At 41.8% G+C, this 25,331-nt stretch overlaps 1 protein-coding gene across 4 annotated transcripts in view; it reads right to left on the bottom strand.

The window, feature by feature from the left end:
• LOC143935673 (uncharacterized) overlaps positions 1–25,129 on the bottom strand; it is a 47,756-nt gene extending 22,627 nt beyond the window's left edge. Inside the window, exons 1-2 of one of the 4 annotated variants that reach the window (XM_077459724.1) lie at positions 24,663–25,129; positions 6,779–7,128 (exon numbers count right to left, since the gene is read on the bottom strand). In XM_077459724.1, the coding sequence (XP_077315850.1) occupies positions 6,779–7,128; positions 24,663–24,773 (461 nt within the window). In that variant the 5' untranslated portion in view covers positions 24,774–25,129. Of the gene's footprint in view, positions 1–6,778; positions 7,129–21,817; positions 21,946–23,739; positions 23,866–24,662 lie in introns of those variants that run through there. The other 3 variants (XM_077459717.1, XM_077459733.1, XM_077459742.1) reach the window with 3 other exon arrangements.
• Between the last annotated feature and the right edge of the window lie 202 nt (positions 25,130–25,331).

Here is a 25,331-nt window from a genome sequence, read left to right as displayed (position 1 = left end):
CCTATTTTCCTGCTGGCACACAGAGTGATAATGCTAATGCACATAGAGTGATTAGGGTGTGCTCAGGCATACTTGGAACACCCTGTGTGCAAGCCTGTTTTTTTCAGATTTTTGAATTTTAAATTACTCAGTCATGGAACACTATACCCATATTCAATTTTTTAGCATTTTTTGAGACAGATATAGCTTACTTTTGGTGGTATTTAATCACCACTGGGTTTTAATTATTTTTTTTTTTGTTAAATAAATAAAAAAGTTTTTTTTGTTACTGCTATAAAATGTTTTAAATAACAACATGTTTCTACAAAAATATAAGCCAAAATGTATTCTGCTATATTTTCTTGGTAAAAATAACCCAAATCAGTGTATTTAGTGTGTAGGAAAGTTATAAAGTCCACAATCCATGGTATATATATTTGAAGATTGATCAGTCCTGATGTACTGAGGCTCTAGAATATCAGGACAGGAAATACTCCTCCAAATTATCCCTTTTTGGAAAGTAAACAGTCCTGGAAAATGAAGAAATTAACCACTTAAGCCTCGTTTTGGAATTTAGGTGTTTACATGTTTAAAACAGGGTTTTCTGCTAGAAAATTACTTAGAACCCCCAAACATTATAAATGTTTTTTTTTCTAACACCCTAGAGAATAAAATGGCAGTCATTGCAATACTTTTTTGCACACAGTATTTGCACAGCGGTCTACAAGCGCACTTTTTTTGGGAAAAAATCACTTTTTTGAGTAAAAAAATAAGATAACAGTAAATTTAGTCCATGTTACGCTGAGTAAATTGATACCCAACATGTCATGCTTCAAAATTGCGCCCGCTCGTGGAATGGCGTCAAACTTTTACCCTCAAAAATCTCCATAGACGACATTTTAAAAATTCTACAGGTTGCATGTTTTGCGTTACAGAGGAGGTCTAGGGCTAGAATTATTGCTTTCACTCTACTGATCGCGGCGATACTTCACATGTGTGATTTGACCACCGTTTTCATATGCGGTTCACTTCTGCGCGCAAGCTCGTCGGGACAGATCTCTTTAAAAAAATAAAATAAAAATTCTTATTTATTTTACTTAATTTTATACATTTTTTCACTGTTTTAAAAAAAATATCTGGATCACTTTTATTCCTATTACAAGGAATGTAAACATCCCTTGTATTAGAAAAAAGCATGGTAGGTCCTCTTAAATATGACATCTGGGGTCAAAAAGTCCTCAGATCTCATATTTGGACTAAAATGCAATAAAAAAATAAAAATAAATAAATTGATTTGAAAAAATTACATTGAAAAAAATGTGCCTTCAAGAGCTATGGGCGGAAGTGACGTTTTGACGTCGCTTCTGCCCTGCTATGGTATGGAGACGGATGGGGGCCATCTTAGCCTCACTCGTCTCCATACCCAGGCACTGAGAGGACCCGATCGCCTCTCTGCCGATTAAATTCTAAATATTAACAACAACTTACAAAGCCATCCACAATTTAGCCCCCAGCTAAATCACTAGCCTAGTCTCAAAATACCAACCTAATCGTTCTCTAAATTCCTCTCAAGACCAACTGCTCTCTAGCTCTCCCGTCAATTCCTCCCATGCTCTCCTCCAGGACTTTTCCACAGTCTCTCCAACAGTGCTCAAAATTTTTGGGGGGGCACAAACAAACTGAAAAATTATGAAAAAAACATCAATTGCAGCCTCACTGTGCCCATCAAACACAGCCACTGTTCCCAAATGCAGCCACTGTGCCCATGTAACGCAGACACTGTGCCATCAAACGTAGCCACTGTACCATCAAATGCTGCCACTTTGCCCATCAAATGCTGCCACTGTGCCCATCAAATAGTGTCACTGTGCCCCATTGAATGCTGCCACAGTGCCCCATCAAATGCTGCCACAGTGCCCCATCAAATGCTGCCACTGTGCCCCATCAAATGCTGCCACTGTGCCCCATCAAATGCTGCCACTGTGCCCATCAAAAATTGCCACTGTGACCCCCACCTGCCCACTCGCCGCTTGCCCAGGGCTTATCCTGTCTTGTGGCGGGTCAGGCAGCGGATGACGGCGGTGAGCAGCGGGTCAGACATTTTTAATTTTCTCCATCAGTTCATCCCCTACAGTTATTACCTTTTGTATTACTTGACCCTCCCTTCTAGATTGTAAGCATTAATGAGTCGGGCCCTCTGATTCCTCCTGTATTGAATTGTATTGTAACTGTTCTGTCTGCCCTCATGTTGTAAAGCACTGCACCCTGTTGGCGCTATACAAATCCTGTATAATAATAATAATTTAGGCCAGCCACACTGCAGCTCCCGGCTGTTAGCCCTTGTACACATGGTCGGATATTCCGACGGAAAATGTCCGATCAGACAGTGTTGTCGGATAATCCGACTGTGTGTGGGCTCCATCAGACTGTTTCTGTCGGAATATCCGACGGACAAAGTTTTAGAGCTGGGCTATAAAACTTTACGACAACATGATCCGATCGGACTTTGTCCGATTGTGTGTAGAGAATTCCGATCGGACAAAGTGCCACGCATGCTCAGATCAAATTCCTAGACCAAAACTATTGGCTACTAGCCTGAACGTAGTCCCGTCGTAACGAAATAATGTCATCACATTATGAACGATCAGATTTTCTGATAACTTTGTCCGACTGTGTGTATGCAACAGTTTCGGACAAAATCCGACGGATTTTGTTGTTCGAATGTCTGACCGTGTGTACAAGGGCTTACAAAGCGCAGCTCGTTTTTAGCGGTGATTTTTAGTTGCTAGCAGAGCGCTCTTAACCCTCGCTAGCAGCTGAACAAGGGGTTAAAAGCGCCCGTGTTGCGCTGCTTCCGAATAGTTTTTTAGGGGCTTTGAAAGAGCTGCCCATTCATTTCAAAGGGCAGGGTATTTTGGGAGCACTGATAACGCAATTGTTACTCCCATCTTTGATAATAGATCTTGCCCTAGAAAATTACAGGGGGAATGTGGTGACAACACAAAAGAATGCGTAGTTGAATGCTATCCCAGTTTAACAGATACTGGTTTGGTAACTTCAATTTAGGGTCAAGAACATTCAACAGTGACCGGGCAGCCCCCGTATCAATTAAGCCCAACAAATCTACACAGGGCTTTTTTTCTCAGAGAAAAGGTGCAGAAACTCACCCCCCTCCCCTAGGTCACTCCCGTCTCTGCCCCCTAGAACTGCCCATTGTCTCCACCCCTACACACCAAGCACCACCCCCTTTAGAGAACAGGAAACCAAGTATATTTAGGGGGATATATAACAGATTTTTGTATGGAATTTGTTAATAAATCAAAGAAGTATGTAGCGGCCATAACCCTTTGCAGGGCGGCCTTAAATTTAGGGCTTACGGGTTACCTCCGCTTGGCTTGTTCTTCCACGTCTAGGGGTTCCCAGGGTTTGTACCCAACAACTTTGGACGCTGACACCAATAAAGACCTTTTGAAAGGTTTTTTATTTGCAGGGGTAACATCCAACAACACAGTCTTGTATGGGAACAGAGGGCAAGGGTGAAGAAACTCAGGCACCTTGAACTGCAACTATCACAAAGTCTCTAGTACCACCCAGAGAGTAGCCACTCACAGCTGGGCACTTCAAGGCTGAACAAATCAGCCTTGAGATTATGGCAATCAGCGCTTTGACTCAGAACTTGTGAAATCTCTGACCTTGAACAAGTTGAAACTGAAAGTGAACAGGAACCTTTTTCCTCAGTACCTGGAATGTTCTCTGTCTCCTTGATAGTAATGGAAAAAGCATGGATTCGTCAATGTCCTTCACAACTCAGTAACCAGGCCCTTCTCAGGATGCCAGCTTGTTGACCCTCCTCTGAAGAGTCTTCCCCCGGTCACTTGCACGAGCTGCGGTGCCCCTCCAAGCCGAGAGCACACCCAGACGCCTTGAATCCTCCCTCAGTTACTGCTCCTCGGATCAGCCATTTCCGAGACTCGGGAACAGACAGATCCCTACCCCAGACCAGGCGGATCTATTGGGGTTAGCCAACCAAAACATGTTGTGGATCGACGAATGCTCCCGTGACCGGGACCCCTCGTGGGGCTACCCCGGTCCAGAATCAGGTCGCTAGGGCCTCAAAAATGAACCACCCGTAACATGTGACCTCAACATCTTAAGTTCCCTTCACCAGACTCCTCAGCGGGGCCCGGCACACCCACTGATTGGCTCAGAGGAAGCTGATACACAAAACATCCAACCAGGCCTGGTTCTGGCCTGTCATGTGCACCACCTCACTGTACTCATGACCAGGCAGAACTCTAACACAGCCCAGCCTGATGTTTAAAGTTAACCTACATAATTAACCCTCGGAACCCCATTACCGTTCTGAGGCAAAAAACTAAATTTACACATGAATGACACTTTGTCCAAGTAAAATGTACAAATCATTAGAAATATCCAGTAACCAAAGTAATCCCAGAGGCACATATATCCCCATATTCAGTAAGAGACAGCCCACATGTATATCCAGCAAGAGACAGTCCACATGTATATCCAGCAAGAGACAGCCCACATATAAACACACACAGCACAAGACAGGCCACATATATACACACACAGCAAGAGACAGCCCACATATATACACACAGCAAGAGACAGCCCATATATATATATCCAGCAAGAGGCAGACCACATACATACGCACACAGCACAAGACAGGCCGCATACACATATACACACACACACCAAGAGATAGCCCACATATATACACACACAGCACAAGACAGGCCACATATATACACACACAGCACAAGACAGGCCACATATACACACACACACACACGCAGCAAGAGACAGCCCACATGTATATATACTGGCAGCAGCATTAACTACTTAAGCCCCAGACCATTTGGCTGGCCAAAGACCAGAGCACTTTTTGCGATTCACTTTTTTTTACTAGTATTGGTGGCGATCAGCGATTTTTATTGTGGCTGCTACATTATGGCGGACACATCAGACAATTTTGACACATTTTTGGGACCATTGGCATTAATACAGCGATCAGTGCGAATAAAAATGCACTGATTACTGTAAAAATGTCACTGGCAGTGAAGGGGTTAACACTAGGGGGCAGTGAAGGGGTTAAGTGTGTCTTAGTTTTCGATCTAACTGGAGGGGGATGGGGACTGTGCAGGGAAACTAACAGATCGCTGTTCATACTCTATATGAACAGACGATTTGGCAGTTCTCCCCTCAGAAAACCAGAAACTATGTGTTTACACAAACAGTTCTGGGTTCTCCGTGTGCCCCGAGCGATCGCAGGAGCCCAGCGTTGATCAAGACCACCAGGCACTCGCATCGGGTCGGGGGGGGGGGACGCACGCGCCCCCTAATGGCCACAGGGTAAAGCAATGTTACAGTATATAACATTGTTTCGCCCAGCCGAGTGTCAAAAACATTTGGGAAGGAAGGATCTCTAGTGGCCAGCATATAGGCCAATGGGAAGCAAGGAAGAAACCCCTCCTGGGGTAGGCCTTTGGATGCTCCTATAGAAAGGGATTATGAATCGTTACTAGAGAAATTTGAAGATATGGAAAGACTGTGCGTTTCTGTAAAATGATGGAGAAAAAGGAAAAAAGCATCTGAAAAGCAAGTGGTGTGGACAATCCTTTACTACAAGAGATCCTTAGGTATATGGTGTGTGGGCATCAGATTAGGAGATTTGGGGCAGCCAAGATGATGGAATAGCTTCCTATTATTTAGATATGCATGCCTTGCCTGAGTTCTGCATTTTGGAGAGCAGTGGAGGTTTCCCTAGCCAGCTTGGAAGGAGCTGGGGTGTCAACACATGTGCCCGCGTAAACCCTGCAAAGCTTTGCATTGAATTTTTTTATATTATTATTATAATACTGTTGCAGAATTTATCCTGCAGCCATTTACTGAAAGTTTCACTACAAAGCAAGCCCTTGCTTTCAGGTTTTTGTGTAGTAATATTGACTTTAGTGCAACCTGGAAACCTAAGTCAGATTCAGCAATGACTGACGCTGTGCAGATTTGGTAATTTCAGCCAAAAATGAAAATGAAAGAAACTGATATGGCTCAAAAAATTGAATTATCACTCCTACACAGGGCTGAATTTCTGCTTTGCCAACAAAGGCCATGGCATGAGGTGGCAGGACTATAGAGGTCAGCCCACAGTCACATCACGTTGATGTTTGTAAACCACCTAATAAATATTTGGTATAATTTTGGTGGCCAGAGGTTTTTTTCTAATGTAACAATTTACTCCGCATTTAGGCCCGATGTCCAAAGGGACCTGGGGCCATACAGCGTAAAATTTGGGTGTTGCTTGCCTCCCGGGAGCCACAGGTGCTGCTGTTCATGGAAATCAATGGTTGTTTATGGGTATATGCAGATACTGGTGTAATCACGTGCATACTTAAGGATGTAAGACCCTGGAATGTAACTTCTTCCAGGGGCATACAGTACATCCATACACATAGATGTGTTTATGCCTGTATCGCCTTATGCGCTTACATTTTACATTGTGCAACCCCAGATCCCATGTGCATAAGGCCTTCCTTGTTATTAACTAAACTATAATATTCAACTTGTTACTACTAATGAAACACAACATTCTCATTCAGTCATTAGAAATAGATATCATATACTGTAGTTCAATTATTGCAAATAAGCCAGATATGATTGTAGCTATCCTCTATTCATTTTACTTTTATTTTGGGTAAAACCAAATAAGTTATTAAATACTTGCTATATCTTTGATTTGTGACAAGGTCCTCAATATGGAATTTCAGGCTCTTACCCATCTTGAACAAAATATAACCTAGTAGTGTTCCTCTTGCTCACAACTTTGCATGAGGTGATGACCAGAGCAACACCACTCTGATTGGTCTCTGCAGTTACTGTAACATATACTTGGTCTGTGCCCCGCACCTTCAGGAGGGATGCTAAAGTCTCTTTAGCAAGCTTGTTGTTGGATGTGCTATCAATGCTGAGGCCAATGCCAAATCGGAAGTTCTCGAACTGACCATCCGTCATTGAGTCTGTCCACACAAAATTAGTCTGCTGAAGACCGTGACACAAAGGCTGTACCAACAATGCAACTGTGTGATTAGTGTTGTTTGCAAATACTGTGCCGTGGTCCAATTTATCCTGCAAAGGCAAACAGAATACATTACTGATTGTCTACATTTTTCATAGTAAATTTTATAGAGCAGTGGTCATCGACTCAGGGCCCACTAACAGACCAGGTTTTATGTATTACCTTGGGGAGATGTAGACTAGAATACTGCAATCACTGAGCAGCAAATGATATCACCTGTGATGTATTTTAGTTATCTTGCAAACCTGGCCTGTTAGTGGGCCCTGAGGACAAGGTTGATGACCACTGTTATAGAGAATATTAATAAAATAAGAAGAAATAAAAAATAACAAAGATAAAGTTAACCTGAATATAAATGATTGTTGGTAGGTTCTCATGATGCATTTGAGTATTTTTATAATTAACTTCTCCAACCACTTTTAACTAACATTGAATGATTGTCCCATGTTTGGCCAGCATTAGCCTTTAAAATGGACCTAGTATCAAAAAACAAGGCTCCTTTATTCAGTAGCCCCTCTGCCTCCACATGTGTTTCCTGCTGCTTCACCCAGACAAGCCATTCTCAGCGAAAGTTTTTATAGCGGTTGCTAGGGGTTCCTTGAACTGTGGCTAATTTACCTTCCATTTGATGGTGCCTGAATAGTTATGGGGCAATGTCTCTTGACAGATCCAGCTGCATGACACCAATGATATTTTTAGCTGTTTGCAAAGTTGGCAATCTGACCACCACTGGGACCATTTTTATTAACTGCCCACCGATGTTAGGGGCATTTTTTCCACTAGTCCCCAGAGAACTGGTTTTAGCAAAGGGTTTTACATAATCTGAGAATTATTTTAAGGGTTCCTCTGGGGTAGAAATATTGAGAAAGACTGACTTATGCACACGACCGGACTTTTCAACGGATTAGGACTTTCAGCAGAGTTCCAACGGACTTTCCGAACGAACGGACTTGGCCACACACAAGCACACCAAAGTCCGACGGATTTGAACGTGATGATTTACGACTGGACTAGAATAAGAAAGTTCATAGCCAGTAGCCAATAGCTGCCCTGGCATCGGTTTTCGTCCATCGGACTAGCATAAAGAGGAACTGATTTGACTCGAGTCCGTCAGAAAGATTTGAAACATGTTTTAAATCAAAAGTCCGTCTGATTTTTACGACACACGATCAAATTGTCCAGCAGATTTGTTCCGTCGGACCTTTGCTGTCGAAAAGTCCAATCGTGTGTACGCGACATTAGACACTAGCAATAATGATCAGCTTTACTGCTGCCTTCTGAGGAGGTTAAAGATCTAGTCAGTAGCCTAAATATGAGGTAAATTTATTTTAAATTGTAATGGTATTTTTTTTGTGTGTGTTTACCGATCGATTTAACAAGGGGTGGGGTTACGAAATGGTAGTTTGTTGGAGGGGGGGGTTTATGCAGGGTGCACTTTACAAATATAGTGCATTCATTCTTCATTCTCTTCTTCCAAATTGTCCGTAAACTTTAGGCTTAATTTTTACAGTGAATAATTAAATCATGTACATGATGTGCAATCGTGACTACATACAGTAAAGCACATATACTTTGTCAATCTGTAAAGAGTATCCAGTTAGTAAATGTCACATGTAAATGTCACATGCCTCAGTTCATAAAACTCATCCTAAAATAAGTTTGCCATCAACAACCAGCAGGACTTGGCACCCATCCATACCTTCCCATAATAGCCTGTTATTGTAAAAATGAGTTGGTTGTGCTACTTTGTCATGAGCCATTGACTTGTCTTGCCCTCCGCTGCCAGTGAGGAATGCAATCATATGTGTAAATGTGAGCAATGTTGCACCACATTAGTGTTCACTGCCATCATATAGCGATGACAGCTAGAAATGACTTATCCATGATAACAAACTCTAAATCTTCTACTATGAATGTAAAGCGCAGCAGCCCCACTCCAAGTTTACATCTAACATAAATTATAGATAAACTTCATGATCTAGGTGCATCCGGACTCTGCATTCTAAGACATAAATATTCTGACGCCAAGTATTCCATGGCTGAATCCAGCAAAAACAAAATATATCCACATTATATGGGAAAAGGTCAACTAGAGATTTTAGCAGATTGTTGGAGACAGTTTTTAACAGAGGTGCTATCTGCATGGAGATTGAAAGTACACCCAATGTTTGGCAAAGTTTCCCGAGTACTCTGGTTGGCTTGTTCCCATGGCCCCAAAACATACTAGTAGTTTAAACGGCTTCCACTAATATTGATCCCAAAATCTGAGCTGGTATGACAGTGATAGGACCTTGTTTTGGTATGTTCCTTTTGGGCAATGGCGAAGGTGTATATTTCAGTGTTTTCTGTAAAATGCTGGGTTCACCCTTCTATGTCAAATGCTTTATGTGCTGCTGAAAAGAACAGTGTATTTCCTATTCAGGAAAACTCAACTCTGATTCCTTTTAAAAGCAAAATTTATGAATGAATAATAACCTGCAGGGTTGTTTACAGACATCAATCAGAAGATACATAGTAACTAGAGTGTACCAAACCAATAAGACTGGATGGAGTCAGAAATGGTGACAAAGGCTGGAGGGTACTAAAAGCATCTCCGAAAACAAATGTTAAGGTTGATTAATAATGACAAATTATGCCCCCTTCATACCACAACCTTCTTTACAACCTTCCCCCCTTACATTACATTACATTCCCCCTTTAAAGCAGCCCCACAGTATCCTGTGCTCCCCTTCACATCACAGCCCCACTTTAAATTACAGTGCAGTCCCTGTTATATTAATGTAGCGGGGACTGCTCTGTAAAGGGGACACTGACATTTTGAAGGAACCCGCACTGTAAAGGGGGAATTGTAATGTAAAGGGGGGCTGTGATATAAAGGGGACTGCACTGCAAAGAGGCACTGTAATGATTACAGTGCAGTCCCCTTTATATTACAGTGCCCCTAGCAATCACAGCCTCCTCTATCACAGTGCCCTGCAGTCTGCCCCTGCCCTTTCCTCTGTAACATCAAATTTACCAATTCCAAGCTCTGTCTTCCCTGCACAGGACTCCAACCTTTGACAGGACAGAGGCTGTTATCAGTTTGTGTGTCCTCTCCTGGCTCCTCCACCCACCCAGCCGATGATGTCATCCTATCAGCAGGGCAAGGGGTGAGAGGAGCTCTCCATTTTGATCTGCTCCTCCCGTCCCCTGCCCTGCTGATAAGAATACATTGTTAGGTGGGTGGGCAGAGAAGACGGCAGAAGACACACAGGCATGACCACACAGCAGGGGGGAGTGGCAACCACAGTCTGCGACTGGCCTGTGCGGACTGTGGTAGCCGCTCACCTCCTGCTGTGTGGTCTGGTCATCAACAGGCCGCGGACTGGTACCAGTCCACAGCCCAGAGTTTGGGGACCCCTGCTATACTGCACATGAACATGGGGGTTTTAAAAACAGGGATGCTGTCTGTGAATCAAGGCTTCCAAGGCACACAGTTACATTAGAATATTTTAGGGACTCTATTTTGCTACCAAGTGATATGTTTCATATAGTGCCTGGGAATCAGATTACTTACATCAACGTTAATACTTTAACATAGTAATACCGATAAGATGATAACCTTAAAGAGGCGCTCCACCCAAAAGGGGAATCTCCGCTTGTCTTCTGTCTCCCCCCTCCCCTCTGCTGCTACATTTGGCAACCTTTGGGGGGGGGGAGGTACCTGGTTTTAACAAGTACTCACTCCCACTTCCGGTTCAGTTTTCTGCAGTGAACGGAGACAGAAGTTCTGCCCTTCCTCCTTCCCCTGCAACCTTCTGGGGCAGTTTAGAGGTCCCAGAAGATGGTAGGCCATTCACCCTCCAGTGCCTTTCTGGACTCTCCCATGCATTTTGGTGCTTGATTATCATAGAGCTGCCTATGGACGGGTGGTCTCTGGCCATCTCTATGACCCTGGGAAGCTGTAAGCGACATCATGATGTAAACACTGCAAGTTTTTTTTACCTGGAAAGCAGAGATCAATGTTTTTGTTTTTTGTTTTTATCTCATGCTTTCCAGGGCTTTCATGCTCATTGACCCCAGATATCTCCATAAAAAGAACCATCTATTTTTCCTATTACAATGAATGTTTACATTTCTTGCAATAGGAATAAAAGTAATCAAAAAAAAAAAAATTAAAGGGACAGTGTAAAAATAAAAATAAATAAAATAAAATAAAAAATAATATATAGATTTTTTTTAAAGCGTCCCCTTCGTGCTTGCATGAAGAAGTGAATGCATACGTAATTCTACCACAAGACCTCCTCTGTAACTTTAAAATGGTAACCTAAAATTTGAAAGTGTAGCCTATGGAGATTTTAAAGTACCAACATTTGGCCCCATTCCACAAGTTATGTATCTATTTGTTGTTAGGTATCTATTTACTCAGCGTAACTTCATCTTTGTTTTTTTAATTCATTAAAGTGTTTTTTTCCCCCAAAAATTTTGTTTGAAAAAGTGCTGCGTAAATACCGCATGACATAACAAATTGTAACGATTGCCATTTTATTCGTTAAAGTATCTGCTAAAAATAGATATATATATAATGTTTGGGGGTTCTGAGTAATTTGCTGGCAAAAAAAATTATGCTTTTTACATGTAGGAGAGGAGTGCCAGACTTGGTCCAGTATGAAAGTGGTCAATGTATTCTATGCCCCTAAGGTAAAAAAACGTTCTACATGCAGTCCACCCTCTTCCCTATCCGCCCCTTATACCTACCAGCAATGTGCATGAGAGCAAAGCATTGCAATGTGCATGTCTGCTCTCTCCTTCCTCATTGGCTCAGAGACAGCAGCCATTTGCTCCTGCTTCTGTCAATCACAGCCAGTGACAAGGGAGCAGGGGGCAGAACCGAGTCCTGCTGTCTGTCTTAATAGACACAGGCAGCTAGGTTCAGGAATAAACCCACACGAGTGCCTCCATAGCAAGTGGTGGGTGGGAAAAGGAGCCAGGAGCACTGACAGGGGACCCCAGAGGAGGAGAATTGGGGATACTCCATGCTAAACTAATCCATAGAGCAGGTATTACATGTTTGTTATTTTAAAGAAAAACTATTTAGAATCACTTTAAGGGTCTAGTGCTATTTTTTCTCTTTCTTCGAAAAAGCAGTATAAACCTTACAAAGGTTATAACCTTCCACATTCTAGCCCCACCTAGCCACATTCTAGCTACATCATTTTACTGTGAATATTTTTTATTGGTGTGGAGGGGGGGGGGGACCTTGCGGCAAACAATAATATATAAAAAATACCTAATATATACAGCTGCTCCCCAAAAACAATGAACTAAACACTGTGCAAATTATACAAATGTACGATAGGGGGCACTTATGTGATTCTATTATGTACGTTAATTTAAGACCATATGCATGGAATGAAGTGACAAGTGCAAAAATAATACTAATGAATACCCAAAATAATGCTAAATAACGTGAACTGAATGGTGATATACATATGATGTGATTAATAATTGGTTGATATAAAAATGATAAAGTCCATAACATATATTGTTAAATCTTGATACCAGAAAATAATTCCTTCACCATTTACATACGAAACACACCCAAAGTGTTCCAATAGAAAAACTGCTCACCAAATGGATATGACATCTTTACTTAAAAAGAAGGTCTAATGCGCTGTAGGGAAATCCTGATTGGATACCCTTGGTTAATGGATATATCCTCTGTGCTGTGTCCTCCTCCACGTTATCTCAGAGGAAAACAAAGGGACAATCCATAGTGCAATTCTGTATTTTTATTAAAATAATACAAAGAAGGGGTGCCTGCTTACTTTTGTAGGTTCCCAGGGGCGGACTGACATCTCATGGGGCCCACGGGCAATAGTCGATCATGGGGTCCCCTGTGTCCCCACCCACACGCAAGCCACACCTACACAAAGCCCCACCTACATAAATCATTGGGGCACACAGTAAGGCACACAGCAAGGCAAAGGACACATCCCAGGGCATGTGGCACACAGTATAGCACATCTGGGGGGTACACAGCAGGGTACATCACAGGGCATGGGGCACATCACAGGCCACGCAGTAGGGCAAACATCAGGGCACAAACCAAAACATAGGGCACACAGCAGAGCACTGGAGTCCTTCAGACTCAGCGCAGTGTCTCTCAGGGCAGCCATCGGGAGGGGGACACTGTTGAGGAAGAGGACACAGGGGAACACTGTGGGTGGGGGGGGAGAAAAGACACAGGGGGACACCATGGGGGTATAAGGCACAGGGGGACACTGTGGGGGGGTGGAGGGCACAGGGGGACACCGTGGGTGGGTGAAGGACACAGAGGGACACTGTGGGTGGGTGGAGGACACTGTGGGTAGATGGAGGTCTGGAGGACACTGTGGTGGGAGAGGACATGGGAGGACTGGGAGAATATCACGGGCCTCATGCGGTCCTGTTGGAGCCTGGGCCCCCTACACCACCTGTACTATCTGATGCCCGCTCCCGCCCCCGCACCCACCCCCCGTTGGCAGCCATGGTACCACCAGACACCAGCAAAGAAAAACAGAGCCTCACAGTCACCCAATGCCTGAATACCTCTCACAGCGCACTGCTCCCCCTGGCCCCTCCTCTCTTCTCGTCCATCCCAGATGATGTCATGTACAAGCAGCTGGGGTGGACGGGAGGGAAGGAGGAGACAGCAATGAGCAGCGCACTGTGAGAGGTATTATTCCAGATGCATCCTGATCCCTGCTAGATGCTGCATGTATTGCAAATGCAGAGGCTCTCAGGGGCTCCCTAGCAGCACGGGCCCTCAGGCTGTGCCGGAGTGCCCAATGGGTCAGTCCGCCCCTGTAGGTGCCTTAGCCTGGCACTGAGGATAGCCTGCAGAAATTACAATGTGAACGCTGCTTGCCGCTGAGCTCATGTCCGAAGCTGGCGTGTGTTCCACTTGTGCATGGGAGAAAACCAGAAGCTGGGATCCGGAAGTGACATGACCCGAAGCGCCTCGACATACGTTTCGTAGTTGATATGTCATCAGGAATCCTCAGTGCCAGGCTAAGGCACCTACTAATGTAAGCAGGTGCTCCTTCTTTGTTTTTTTTCTCCTTCTTTGTTTTTTTCTTTGCCTGACGGACTTCCAACGGAGGTCCGACTGACTTTCTGAACGAAATGGACTTGGCCACACACAACCAGACTAAGTCCGTTCGAAAGTCCGTCCATTTTGAACGTGATGGCGTAAACGGGACTAAACAAGGAAGTTCAATAGCCAGTAGCCCTTGCGTCGTATTTGGTCTGTCGGACTAGCACACAGACAAACGGTTTTCACGATTTTTAGTCCGTTGGACTTGAGTCTGTTGGATAGATTTGAAACACGTTTTATTTCTAGGTCCACTGGACTTTTGGGAAAAAAAAGTCAGCTGGAGCCCACACACGATCGAATTGTCCAACGGATTCTGGTCCGCCGGACCAAGTATGCTGGAAAGTCTGATCATGTGTGCGTGGCATTAGACCTTTTTTAGTAAAGTAAAGTAAAGAGGTCAGATCCATATGGTGAGCAGTTTTTATATCGGAACACTTTGGGTATGTTTCTTATGTAAACAGTGAAGGAATTCTTCTCTGCTACAGTATCAAGAATTAACAATATATGTTATGGACTTTATCATTTTTATATCAACCAATTATTAATCACATCATATGTACAGTATCTCACAAAAGTGAGTACACCCCTCACATTTTTGTCAATATTTTATTATATCTTTTATGTAACACTGAAGAAATTACACTTTGCTACAATGTAAAGTAGTGAGTGTATAGCGTGTATAACATTGTAAATTTGCTGTCCGCTCAAAATAACTCAACACACAGCCATTAATGTCGAAAACTGCTGGCAACAAAAGTGAGTATAACCCTAAGTGAAAATGTCCAAATTGGGTCCAATTAGCCACTGGGCCGCAGGGCAGTATTCCAACATGATAACGACCCCAAACCCACCTCCAATACGACCACTGCCTTTCTAAAGAAGCTGAGGGTAAAGGTGATGGACTGTCCAAGTATGTCTCCAGACCTCTTAAATCTGGTGCCAAAGAAAGTCACCAACGGTGAACATAACAAAGGCACTAGCAGCGCTTTTAAAAAAACGTAAACATAATAATATAAATATAAATTTAAAATGTAAATGCAGTGACCTAAGTATATGTAAACATCAACCTACACACAGTAAGAAACCTTATAATATAGAAATATATATATATATAATTACTTTCAAAAATAAACCATAAATACTGTATGTTATTTAAACTTAAAGCGGGAGTCCACCGGGACTCCGCGTTTTTTTTTTTTTTTTAAAAGCCAGCAGCTACAAATACTGCAGCTGCTGACTTTTAAATAGTGACACTTACCTGTCCAGCGCGCCCGCGATGTCGGCACCCAAAGCCGATCGCTCGCTCGTGCCGCCGCCATCTTGGGTATGGGAATCAGGAAATGGCTTCATTTCCCGGTTCCCTACTGCGCATGCGCGAGCCGCGCGGCGCCATCCGGACGGTCCCCGCTGCCTCTGGGAGCTGTGTGTTTCCCAGCAGGCAGCGGGGCACTTGCTGAAGGGGGCGGGCGCTTGCGGAAAGGGGCGTAACGTACGCCCCTTTCCGCAGAGAGCTAGCCCGGAAGTGGGTGCAGTTACCTGGATTATCCAGGTAACTGCACCCCCCTCCCCCCTGAAAGGTGCCGATTGTGGCGCCGGAGGGGGGGGGATTCCGATGAGCGGAGGTGCATTTTAGGGTGGACCTCCGCTTTAACTCGTTCCTCTATGGATCACTCTGCATACATATTCCTCATATTCAATAGGCATATGTCTATTCATATATTTGGTTGCAATGAAAGATATAAAAATACAAATGCAAGAAACCAAAAAAGTCAGTTACAAATGCCGGAAACAAAAAAGTCCATCAGTGTTTCAATAATAATTCATAGTCAAAACGTTAGTGCAAAATTTTTATAACAAACCTCAGTGGAATTTTTCAATTCAAATCAGAGGAAGGGTTTAGGAATTATAGGTATAATTCCTAAACCCTTCCACCGATTTGAATTGGAAAATTCCACTGAGGTTTATTATAAAATTTTGCAAACCGTGATTAATATATAACCGATGGGATATATCCAATGCCTTGTTATATGTGAGAGCTGAAGATACGATCGGTCATCAGTTAATAAGAGAAGTGCTTTTGAACCAGGTGCTTCTGGTAAGTGCATAACCCATAGGGATTTGCACAGGAGGTGTGGTGGTGGACTACTGAGATTCTGAATGATCTGCTAGCAACACTTGCTACATTTTTATATATATATTTTTCTGCTTGCATTAGTTTTGTTTTGACTATGAATTATTATTGAAACATTGATGGACTTTTTTGTTTCCGGCATTTGTAACGGACTTTTTGGTTTCTTGCATTTGTATTTTTATATCTTTCATTGCAACCAAATATATGAATAGACATATGCCTATTGAATATGAGGAATATGTATGCAGAGTGATCCATAGAGGAACGAGTTAAGTTTAAATAACATACAGTATTTATGCTTTCTTTTTGAAAGTAATAATATATATATATATATATATATATATATATTTTTATTTATTTATTTATTTTTTTTCTATATTATAAGGTTTCTTACTGTGTGTAGGTTGATGTTTACATATACTTAGTTAGGTGACTTTGCATTTACATTTTAAATTTATATTTATATTTTTATGTTTACGTTTTTTTAAAAGCGCTGCTAGTGCCTTTATTATTTTCACCGTTGGTGACTTTCTTTGGCACCAGATTTAAGAATTTTGGAATAATATAGCAGCAGCTATTGTTTAGCACTTACCGTGAGTGCTGAGGGAGTGGGATTTTAGTTTTCTAATACCTTGCTCATATTTCCTTTATGTCTCCGGACCTAAACCCTATTGAGCATCTGTGGGGCATCCTCAAATGAAAGGCAGAGGAGTGCAAGGTCTATAACATCTACCAGCTCCGTGATGTCATCACGGAGGGGTGGAAGAGGACTCCAGTGGCAACCTGTCAAGCTCTGGTGAACTCCATTCCCAAGAGGGTTAAGGTAGTGCTAGAAAATAATGGTGGCCGCAAAAAATATTGAGACTTTGGGCCCAATTTGGACATTTTCACTTAGGGGTGTACTCACTTTTGTTGCCAGCGGTTTAGACATTAATGGCTGTGTGTTGAGTTATTTTGAGGGGACAGCAAAGTTACACTGTTATACAAGCTGTACGCTCACTACTTTACATTGTAGCAAAGTGTAATTTCTTCAGTGTTGTCATATGAAAAGATATAATAAAATATTTACAAAAATGTGAGGGGTGTACTCACTTTTGTGAGATACTGTATATCACCATTGGTCAATTATTGGTGCACTTTATGGTATAACGGTTCAGTTCATGTTATTTTGCATTATTTCAGGTATCCATTAGTATTATCTTTGCACTTTTTTGCACTTGTCACTTTATTCCATTCATATGGCCTTCAATTAAGGTACATAATAGAATCACATAATTGCTCCCTTTCACCCAATTGTCTAATATTTATTATTACATGTTCCTGTGCCCATGAAATATGTCTGCACAGACCTATTTTCGGTGCTGGCTGTTCTTTTGACTGCATGAATTTGTGCTCAGTATGCAGTTCCCATAAACGCTAACTTGTAAACATCTGTTTTACATTGCAAAATGCATCTACTGTAGTATGTAAATACCCTGAGAATACCTATTGTCAGAGTAGAATTATTCTTACATACATTCAAGCATTTAATAGTTTATAAACACAGGATTCACTACAAGCACTGTTAATTATGGTGGTGCAGAATCTTTGTTTATTATCTAAGTAGGAATAATTGTTGATGTTGCTGAGTTAGAAGTTGCCAGCAATGGATTATCCAGGTTTAAGTTTGTTTGCTTTTGGGTTGATTTATTAAAAGTGGAGCAAAGAGGGAATGTTTCTCATTATCAATTAGACTGATTCAGTGCATAGTTTCCACTCAGGACTTTAATTTTACAGCTTTGGCAGCCGAACACAGGACATTTCTGTATAAGGAAATGTGACATTAAAGTGGACCAGTCTTTTCCCTTATGTAGGGGAAAACAGCGGTCTTATTTTATTGCTGGCCCACACAGTTGCAGATAACAACCTTCGATCCCCCACCACTCCCCTCACCCGAGGAAGTAAAGTGACATATTTCCAGAAAGGGGAGCGTCACATAGTCCCCTTCCTCTGATGTGTTAGGGATGATGCTTGGTGCTTACACTCATGCAAAAGAGTACAATTACATGTTCACTGAGAGATTTCTCAGTGCTGTAGAATCTCTAAGAAATCTTCTCCTTGCGCCAGGACAAGACGGGGAAGCAAAGGAAAGGTGGGGTCAGCATGAAAGCGGTCTTTTGATCTTCCCAGCAAGGTTTAATTTTACCCATGCCTTCCCAGTTATTACCCATGCCAAATGCATATCATCACCCTAAACAAAACCTGTCCCTTACCTTAAATTAACCTTTAGCTCATAATTCATTCCTAACACTTAACCGCTTCAGCCACGGAAGGATTTACCCCCTTCCTGACCAGAGGATTTTTTGTGATTCGGCACTGCGTCGATTTAACTGACAATTGCACGGTTGTGTGACCTTGTACCCAAACAAAATTGATGTCCTTTTTTTCCCACAAATAGGGCTTTCTTTTGGTGGTATTTGATTGCCTCTGCGGTTTTTATTTTTTGCGCTATAAACAAAAAAAAGAATGCCAATTTTGAAAAAACGCATTATTTTTTACTTTTTGCAATAATATCCCCCAAAAATATATAAAAGAACAATTTTTTTCCTCAGTTTAGGCCAATATGTATTCTTCTACATATTTGTGGTTAAAAAAAAAAAAAAAAAACGCAATAAGCGTACATTGCTTGGCTTGCACAAAAATTAGAGCATCTACAAAAAAGGGGATAGATTTACAGGATTTATAATTATTATTTTTTTTTTTATTAGTAATGACGGCGATCTACGTTTTTTTATCATGACTGTGAGATTATGGCGGACACTTCAGACAATTTTGACACATCAGTGTGATTAAAAATGCATTGATTACTGTAAAAATGTTACTGGCAGTGAATGGGTAAACACTAGGGGGCAGTGAAGGGGTTAACTCTGTTCCCTGGGAGGTGATTCTAACTGAAGGGGGACAGACTAACTACAGGAAGTGAAAGATCGTGGTTCCTAGCTAATAGTCACTCCTGTCAGAACAGAAAAGGGAAGTGTGTGTTTACACACACTCGTCCCTGTTCTGTGTCTCTTGGTCACAATCGCGATGACCGCCGGCCACGAGCATCGGCACCCCCGCTATGCAGCGGGCGAGCGTCTGCTATCCGGGCCTCGCGAGATCACATACAGTAACGTGATTTCACACAGGGGAACCAGCCTGCCGCAGTAAAACTGTGGTGGCTGGTCCAGAAGCGGTTAATCTATCTTCTTAAACAAAGCCAAATCCAAAATAATTATTGGCTTCCTTGCAGATTTAAGTTTACCCACTTACAAAGAAATAAAGGGTCTATCATTTTTATCATAGGTGTATTATAAATGATAGAGGCAGAATATCAACCAAATCCAGAAAAAAAAAACATATAAAACAAATGCTATAAATTAAGTTGCAGTTCAGTGAGTAAAATAAGTATTTGATCCACAAGCAAAACATGACCTAGTATTTGGTGGAGAACCCTTGTTGGCAAGCACAGAGGTAAGACGTTATTTGTAGTTGGTTACCAGGTTTGCACACATCTCAGGAGGGATTTTGGTCCACGCTTCTTTACAGATCTTCTCTAAATCCTTTAGGATTCTTGGCTGTTGATTGGCAATTCGAAGTTTCAGCTCCCTCAATACATTTTCTATGGAATTAAGGTCTGGACTCACTAGGCCATTCCATGATCTTAAAGTGATTGTAAAGTCAGAAGGATTTTTACCCTAATGCATTAAAATAAAAAGCCTTCTGTGTGCAGAAACCCCCCTCAGCCCCCCTAATACTTACCTGAGCCCCCTCTCTATCCCATGATGTCCACGAGTGACTTGGCTGTCCAGGGCTATCCCTCCTGATTGTCTGAGACACAGCAATGGGAGCCAATGGCAATCAAAGTCAGTTAGCCAATCAGGAAAGGGGGCAGTGCTGAACCACAGCTCCATGTCTGAATAGAAACAGGGAGCTGTGGCTCAGCCCGGGTGCCCTCATAGCAAGCTATTTGCTGTGGGGGTAATCGACAGGAGCCCCCACAGCAGAGCCTTGTGCAAAACCAGTGCACAGAGAAGGTAACTATAACATGTTTTTTATTTTTATAGAAAAAAACTGAGATATTACAATCACTAATGTGTTCTTCTTGAGCCACTTCTGTATTGCCTTGGCTGTATGTTAGGGTCATTGTTATGCTGGAAGACCCATCCATGACCCACCTTCAGTGTTCTGGCTGAAGTAAGAAGGTTCTCATCCAAGATTTTACCATACATGGCCCTGTCCATTGGCCCCTCAATGTGGCAAAGTCAGCCTGTACCTTTAGCAGAGAAACAGCCCTTAAGAATCATGTTTTCACCACTGTGCTTGACTGTAGGGATGGTATCCTTAGGGTCATAGTCAGCATTTTTCTTCTTTCAAACACAGCGAATCGAGTTAATGCCAAAGAGTTACATTTTGGTCTCATCTGACCACAGCTCTTTCTCCCAATCCCAATCCTTCTCTGAATCATTTAGGTATGGTATTGGTATGACTGTACATGTGCCTTCTTGTGGAGGGGGCCTCACTGTTATTCATTAAGATTTATGAATTTTTAAGGACAGTGTATCTATTTTTGGTTTAAATTGTATATGTACATCTTGTATCTAGACTGAGAATTGGGTGCAGCAGTTCTTATTTCACTATGCACACAATTATTTTTTGGTTTATTTAGAGATACAGAAAAATACCCATAAAAACTGCGGCAAGTTACTTTTAGGTTATAAAAAGACAGAAAATGTTTGTACATAAAAATGTTACTAATCCCTATAACCACTATTAATGGTCAAACGGATATGAAAATGAAAGCTGCTGTTAGAAAAACAAATATAGTACAATAAAATAACATGAAATAAGAGAGTTCAGTTTGATTACTGTATCAATCCCATGTTATAACAGTGCTTATGTCAGTCCACCAAATTCCATCTGACATACATATGTTTTCTAAACATATAACACAATGTTATGACAGTTAGTGCATGCAGCTTCTAAAGATAGTAGGTGATTCCGGCAGACTAGGTGGACTTCCAACGGACTTTCCGAACGAACGGACTTGGACACACACAATCACACCAAAGTCTGACGGATTTGACCGTGTGTACACGGCATAAGTACCGTATTTGCCGGCGTATAAGGCGACTGGGCGTATAAGACGACCCCCTATTTTTCAAGTGAAAACATAGGTTTTGGGCAATATTCGTGGTATAAGACTACCCCCCTTCTGAGGCAACACCATTTAAAAAAAACATTTGAACCATTAAAAAACACAAAGCAAGTATGCCAACTACTCATCCGCCATGCTGTGATATGTCATAAAGTAAATCAAACAGTAATAACACAAACAGATCTATTGAATGCCACAACTCTGGAAAGTAGAATTTTTCACTAACCAAACCTATACCACTTTTGGGTTACATTCTATGGGTATTGTCCACCAAAATGCATTTAGTAACCCCCCTGTCATATGTCCCAGATTTACCTGTTCCTCTTGGGTGCCTGGGACCTCAAAGGCAAACAGCAGGATGTATAGTAGTAGTAGATCAGTGAATAGATTTACCCAGGGAAGTATGGTGAGCGGTGTATTATTTTAATAATGCTTGGATTGGCAAAAGGCTGTAGCATCATCAGCCCTTTCCTCTCTCTCTCTCTCAAAGCCAATCCAAGCAGGCTACTCTATGTAGCCTGCTCGGATTGGCAGAGGTTGCTTCTCCAATCCAAGCAGGCTCTGAATTCATTAATAGAATACATCGCTCGACGGGATTGTCTCAACGGCGTATACTGTTTGTAGCTGAAGCCACATAAAGTATTAGCAGACATTCGGGGGCTGACATCCATCGGGCAGCATTGTATACCCAGTGTATAAGACGACCCCCGATTTTTGGGCATTTTTTTTAAGTGTAAAAGGTAGTCTTATACGCCAGAAAATACAGTAGTAGTCAAAGCGTGCACCAAACATCCAAATCTTCACCACATGAGGCACACTCCCCTAAGGGGTTACACTCAGAGCTCAGAATATCTCAAGCCTTTAAAGTAAATCCTTGTGCTTCTTTAAAAGAAAGTCATCAGCATTGCAGGCGGGTTATAGAGTGTAAATCACTTCAATCAGAATTCAACACAGCATAATCCTGTTTCACTCATTTATTATAACCCAAATCCCTTCCCTCTTATAGAATATGTACAAGATATTTTAAATAATGAAGCATGTAAAAACTAGAGCGTAGTCACCAGTCTACCGTGTAGGAGAACATCAGAGCATCAGTAAGGGTTGTATAACCATGCTGTGTACTTCCTGAAAGTCTCCAGCTGACTGTGAACCACATACATTACTTCCGGTCGTCGTGAAGGTTACTCTGACGCGTTTCATCATACCGGACTTCAACTGAGTTGAAGTCGAATGTGACAAAACACGTCCTATACAACCCTTACTGATGCTCTAATGTTCTCCTACACGGCAGACTGGTGACTATGCTCTAATTTTAACATGCTTCATTATTTTAAATATCTTAAAATATCTTAAATACGTACTCTGTATGAGGGACAGTTTTTTTGTTATAATAAATGAGTGACACAGGATTACGCTATGTTGGAATTCTTTATTTTTATATGGTTGCATCTGATTGAAGTGATTCACGCTCTATAACCCGCTGGCAATGCTGATGACTTTCCTTTAAAGAAGCACAAGGATTTAATTTAAAGGCTTGAGATATTCTGAGTGTAACCCCTTAGAGGAGTATGCCTCACGTGGTGAAGATTTGGGTGTTTGGTGTACGCTTTGACTACTACTTGGAATCACCCACTATCTTCAGAAGCTGAATGCACTAGCTGTCATCATCACATCATGTTATATGTTTAGGAAACATATTTATGTCAAATGGAATTTGGTGAACTGATATAAGCGCTGTTATGACATGCGACTGATACAGTGATCAAACGAAACTCTCTTATGTTATGTTATTTTACAGAAAAATACCTGTTGACCTTTTTTAGGAACCTTCCTGTGGACCAAATTGAAATCTCAAACAATGTTATTATCTTTCTCAGCTGTCTTCTGTGAGCTACAAAGTGATACCACCACTTTTAATTGAAATAAGTGGAAGGGAAGGTGTTTGTAGTCCAAACCAGGAGGGTAGTGACAATGCTGTCCCTCCATAAATACAATGCAGGTCATGAGCGTTGTCATCCTAGAACAGAAAGTGTGTTATTGAAAAAAAAATCACCGGGTGAAAATAAAGAAGAAAAGCCTTTAACCTAATCCTAATACTTACACCCCATTCACAGTGGTGTGTTGTGTTAACAAATGTATGATAATGCATGTTACACTGTGCGATAATGTTTATTGCATTAAAGTGCGTGTATAGGATACTTTAAAAAAAACAAAAAAAACAAACAGGTTATACTTACCAGCTCTGTGCAATGGTTTTGCACAGAGCAGCCCTGATTCTCTTATTCTGGGGTCTTCTGGGGTCCTCTGCCAGTGCTCCTGGCTCCGCCTCCCTGCCAAGTGCCCCCTATGGGGACACTCGTGCGTGCTCACTCCCAACTCCATAAAACACACAGAGTGCAGCTTGGCACCCACCCCCTTCTCACTGGCTTTGACTGACAGCAGCAGGAGCCAATGAGGAGAGAGAGCTGAGAAAACCTGCCCTCTTGTGCACATTGCTGGATTTATATCTGGCTCAGGTAAGGTATCAGGGGGGAGCTGCTTGCTGAAGGTTTTTCACTTAAATGCAGAGAATGCATTAAGGTAAAAAAAAAACTTCTGCCTTTTAGAACCACTTTAAAGCAGTCCATTCATTTGAGTAATCTGGAAATGCACAAAGAAACAGACCTGACGATTTTTGTTTGGCAAAGCATTGCAGTTATGGCTAAGGAATATTGTGGTATCTCCCCTTTGCAAACTGTCAGGAAAAAATAGCTTGAATTTAAACATGTTTAAGATGCATTTACCCGGCTTTCAAATTATATGTCCATCGATTTGTACAATAACAATAAAAGTGAAGTATGGTAAAATGAATAAATAAATACTGCTCCATACAATCACATTCAAACATTGCATTCCAGGTCTTTCAGAAAAGCTTCACAAATGTCAAAAAGACAACATACAAATACCCTGTGTACAATAATCCTAAAATTGCTGCTGTGCAGCTGTTAGAGGGAGCTCGTAAAAATACATATTTAGGAACTTATACTAGCCCTAATTAAAATGCATTTTATTTGTTATTGCTATAAAAGTAGGTATTACTGCTGCTAATCAGCTGTTGTTAAGTTAAATCATCCTCCTGTTTCAAATTTTGTAAGTAGAATATAGGAAGGCTGGTCCTTACCTGGGTGTGATTTCTGGGCTGTGTCCTCTCTGTATTCTCAGCAATGGCCAATTCATAAAACAGTGACAGCAAATGTAAAATCCATGCTCTAGTAAAGTTGTGCAGCTCCATTTCAAAGCCAGAGGTCCATGGAAGTCTTGTGCAGTGTGATCCGCTGTATAATCTTATGTATATTAGTTAAGATTCTTCTATGAAGGTTACAATCTAAGATACCTTTACCCCTGGTCTAGATAAAACACGTCTAATAATGGTCTGTCTGTACAACGGAGGGAGGAGGCTCTTAACCTTTCAGCTGCCAAATTAGGAACCCTGATGTGATTGCTCATTAAATTTTAGATACATGAACACATCTTCTTCCAGGTAAATTTAGGATGCTAGCTAGCACATAATGGAAAATGCTTCCAAACCGCAAACGATCAGTGATGTATCTATAAAGGTGTTGGTGGTTTGCAGTAATAAGAAGAAGGCAGTATGTAAGCAGATGTCAGATAATTATACCAGAAGATGTCTTCCAGGCTCATCCTGTGCAAAAGCTTTTTTTTTTTTCTTTTGTGTGCGCTGGGATAGACAAGACAGAAGTACGGACTGTTCTAAGGAAATAGAGTGAGGCGTAATACAAACTAGTAGGCTAATTTGTTACTTCTTAAGGGCTCCCATTATTTTCTTTAC

The sequence above is a fragment of the Lithobates pipiens genome, unplaced genomic scaffold (genome assembly GCF_037356315.1).
Source record: "Lithobates pipiens isolate NorthernLeopardFrog02 unplaced genomic scaffold, aLitPip1_a1.2 Scaffold_10, whole genome shotgun sequence".
Classification (NCBI taxonomy): Eukaryota; Metazoa; Chordata; class Amphibia; order Anura; family Ranidae; genus Lithobates; species Lithobates pipiens.
This window is presented reverse-complemented; position numbering and strand designations above follow the sequence as displayed.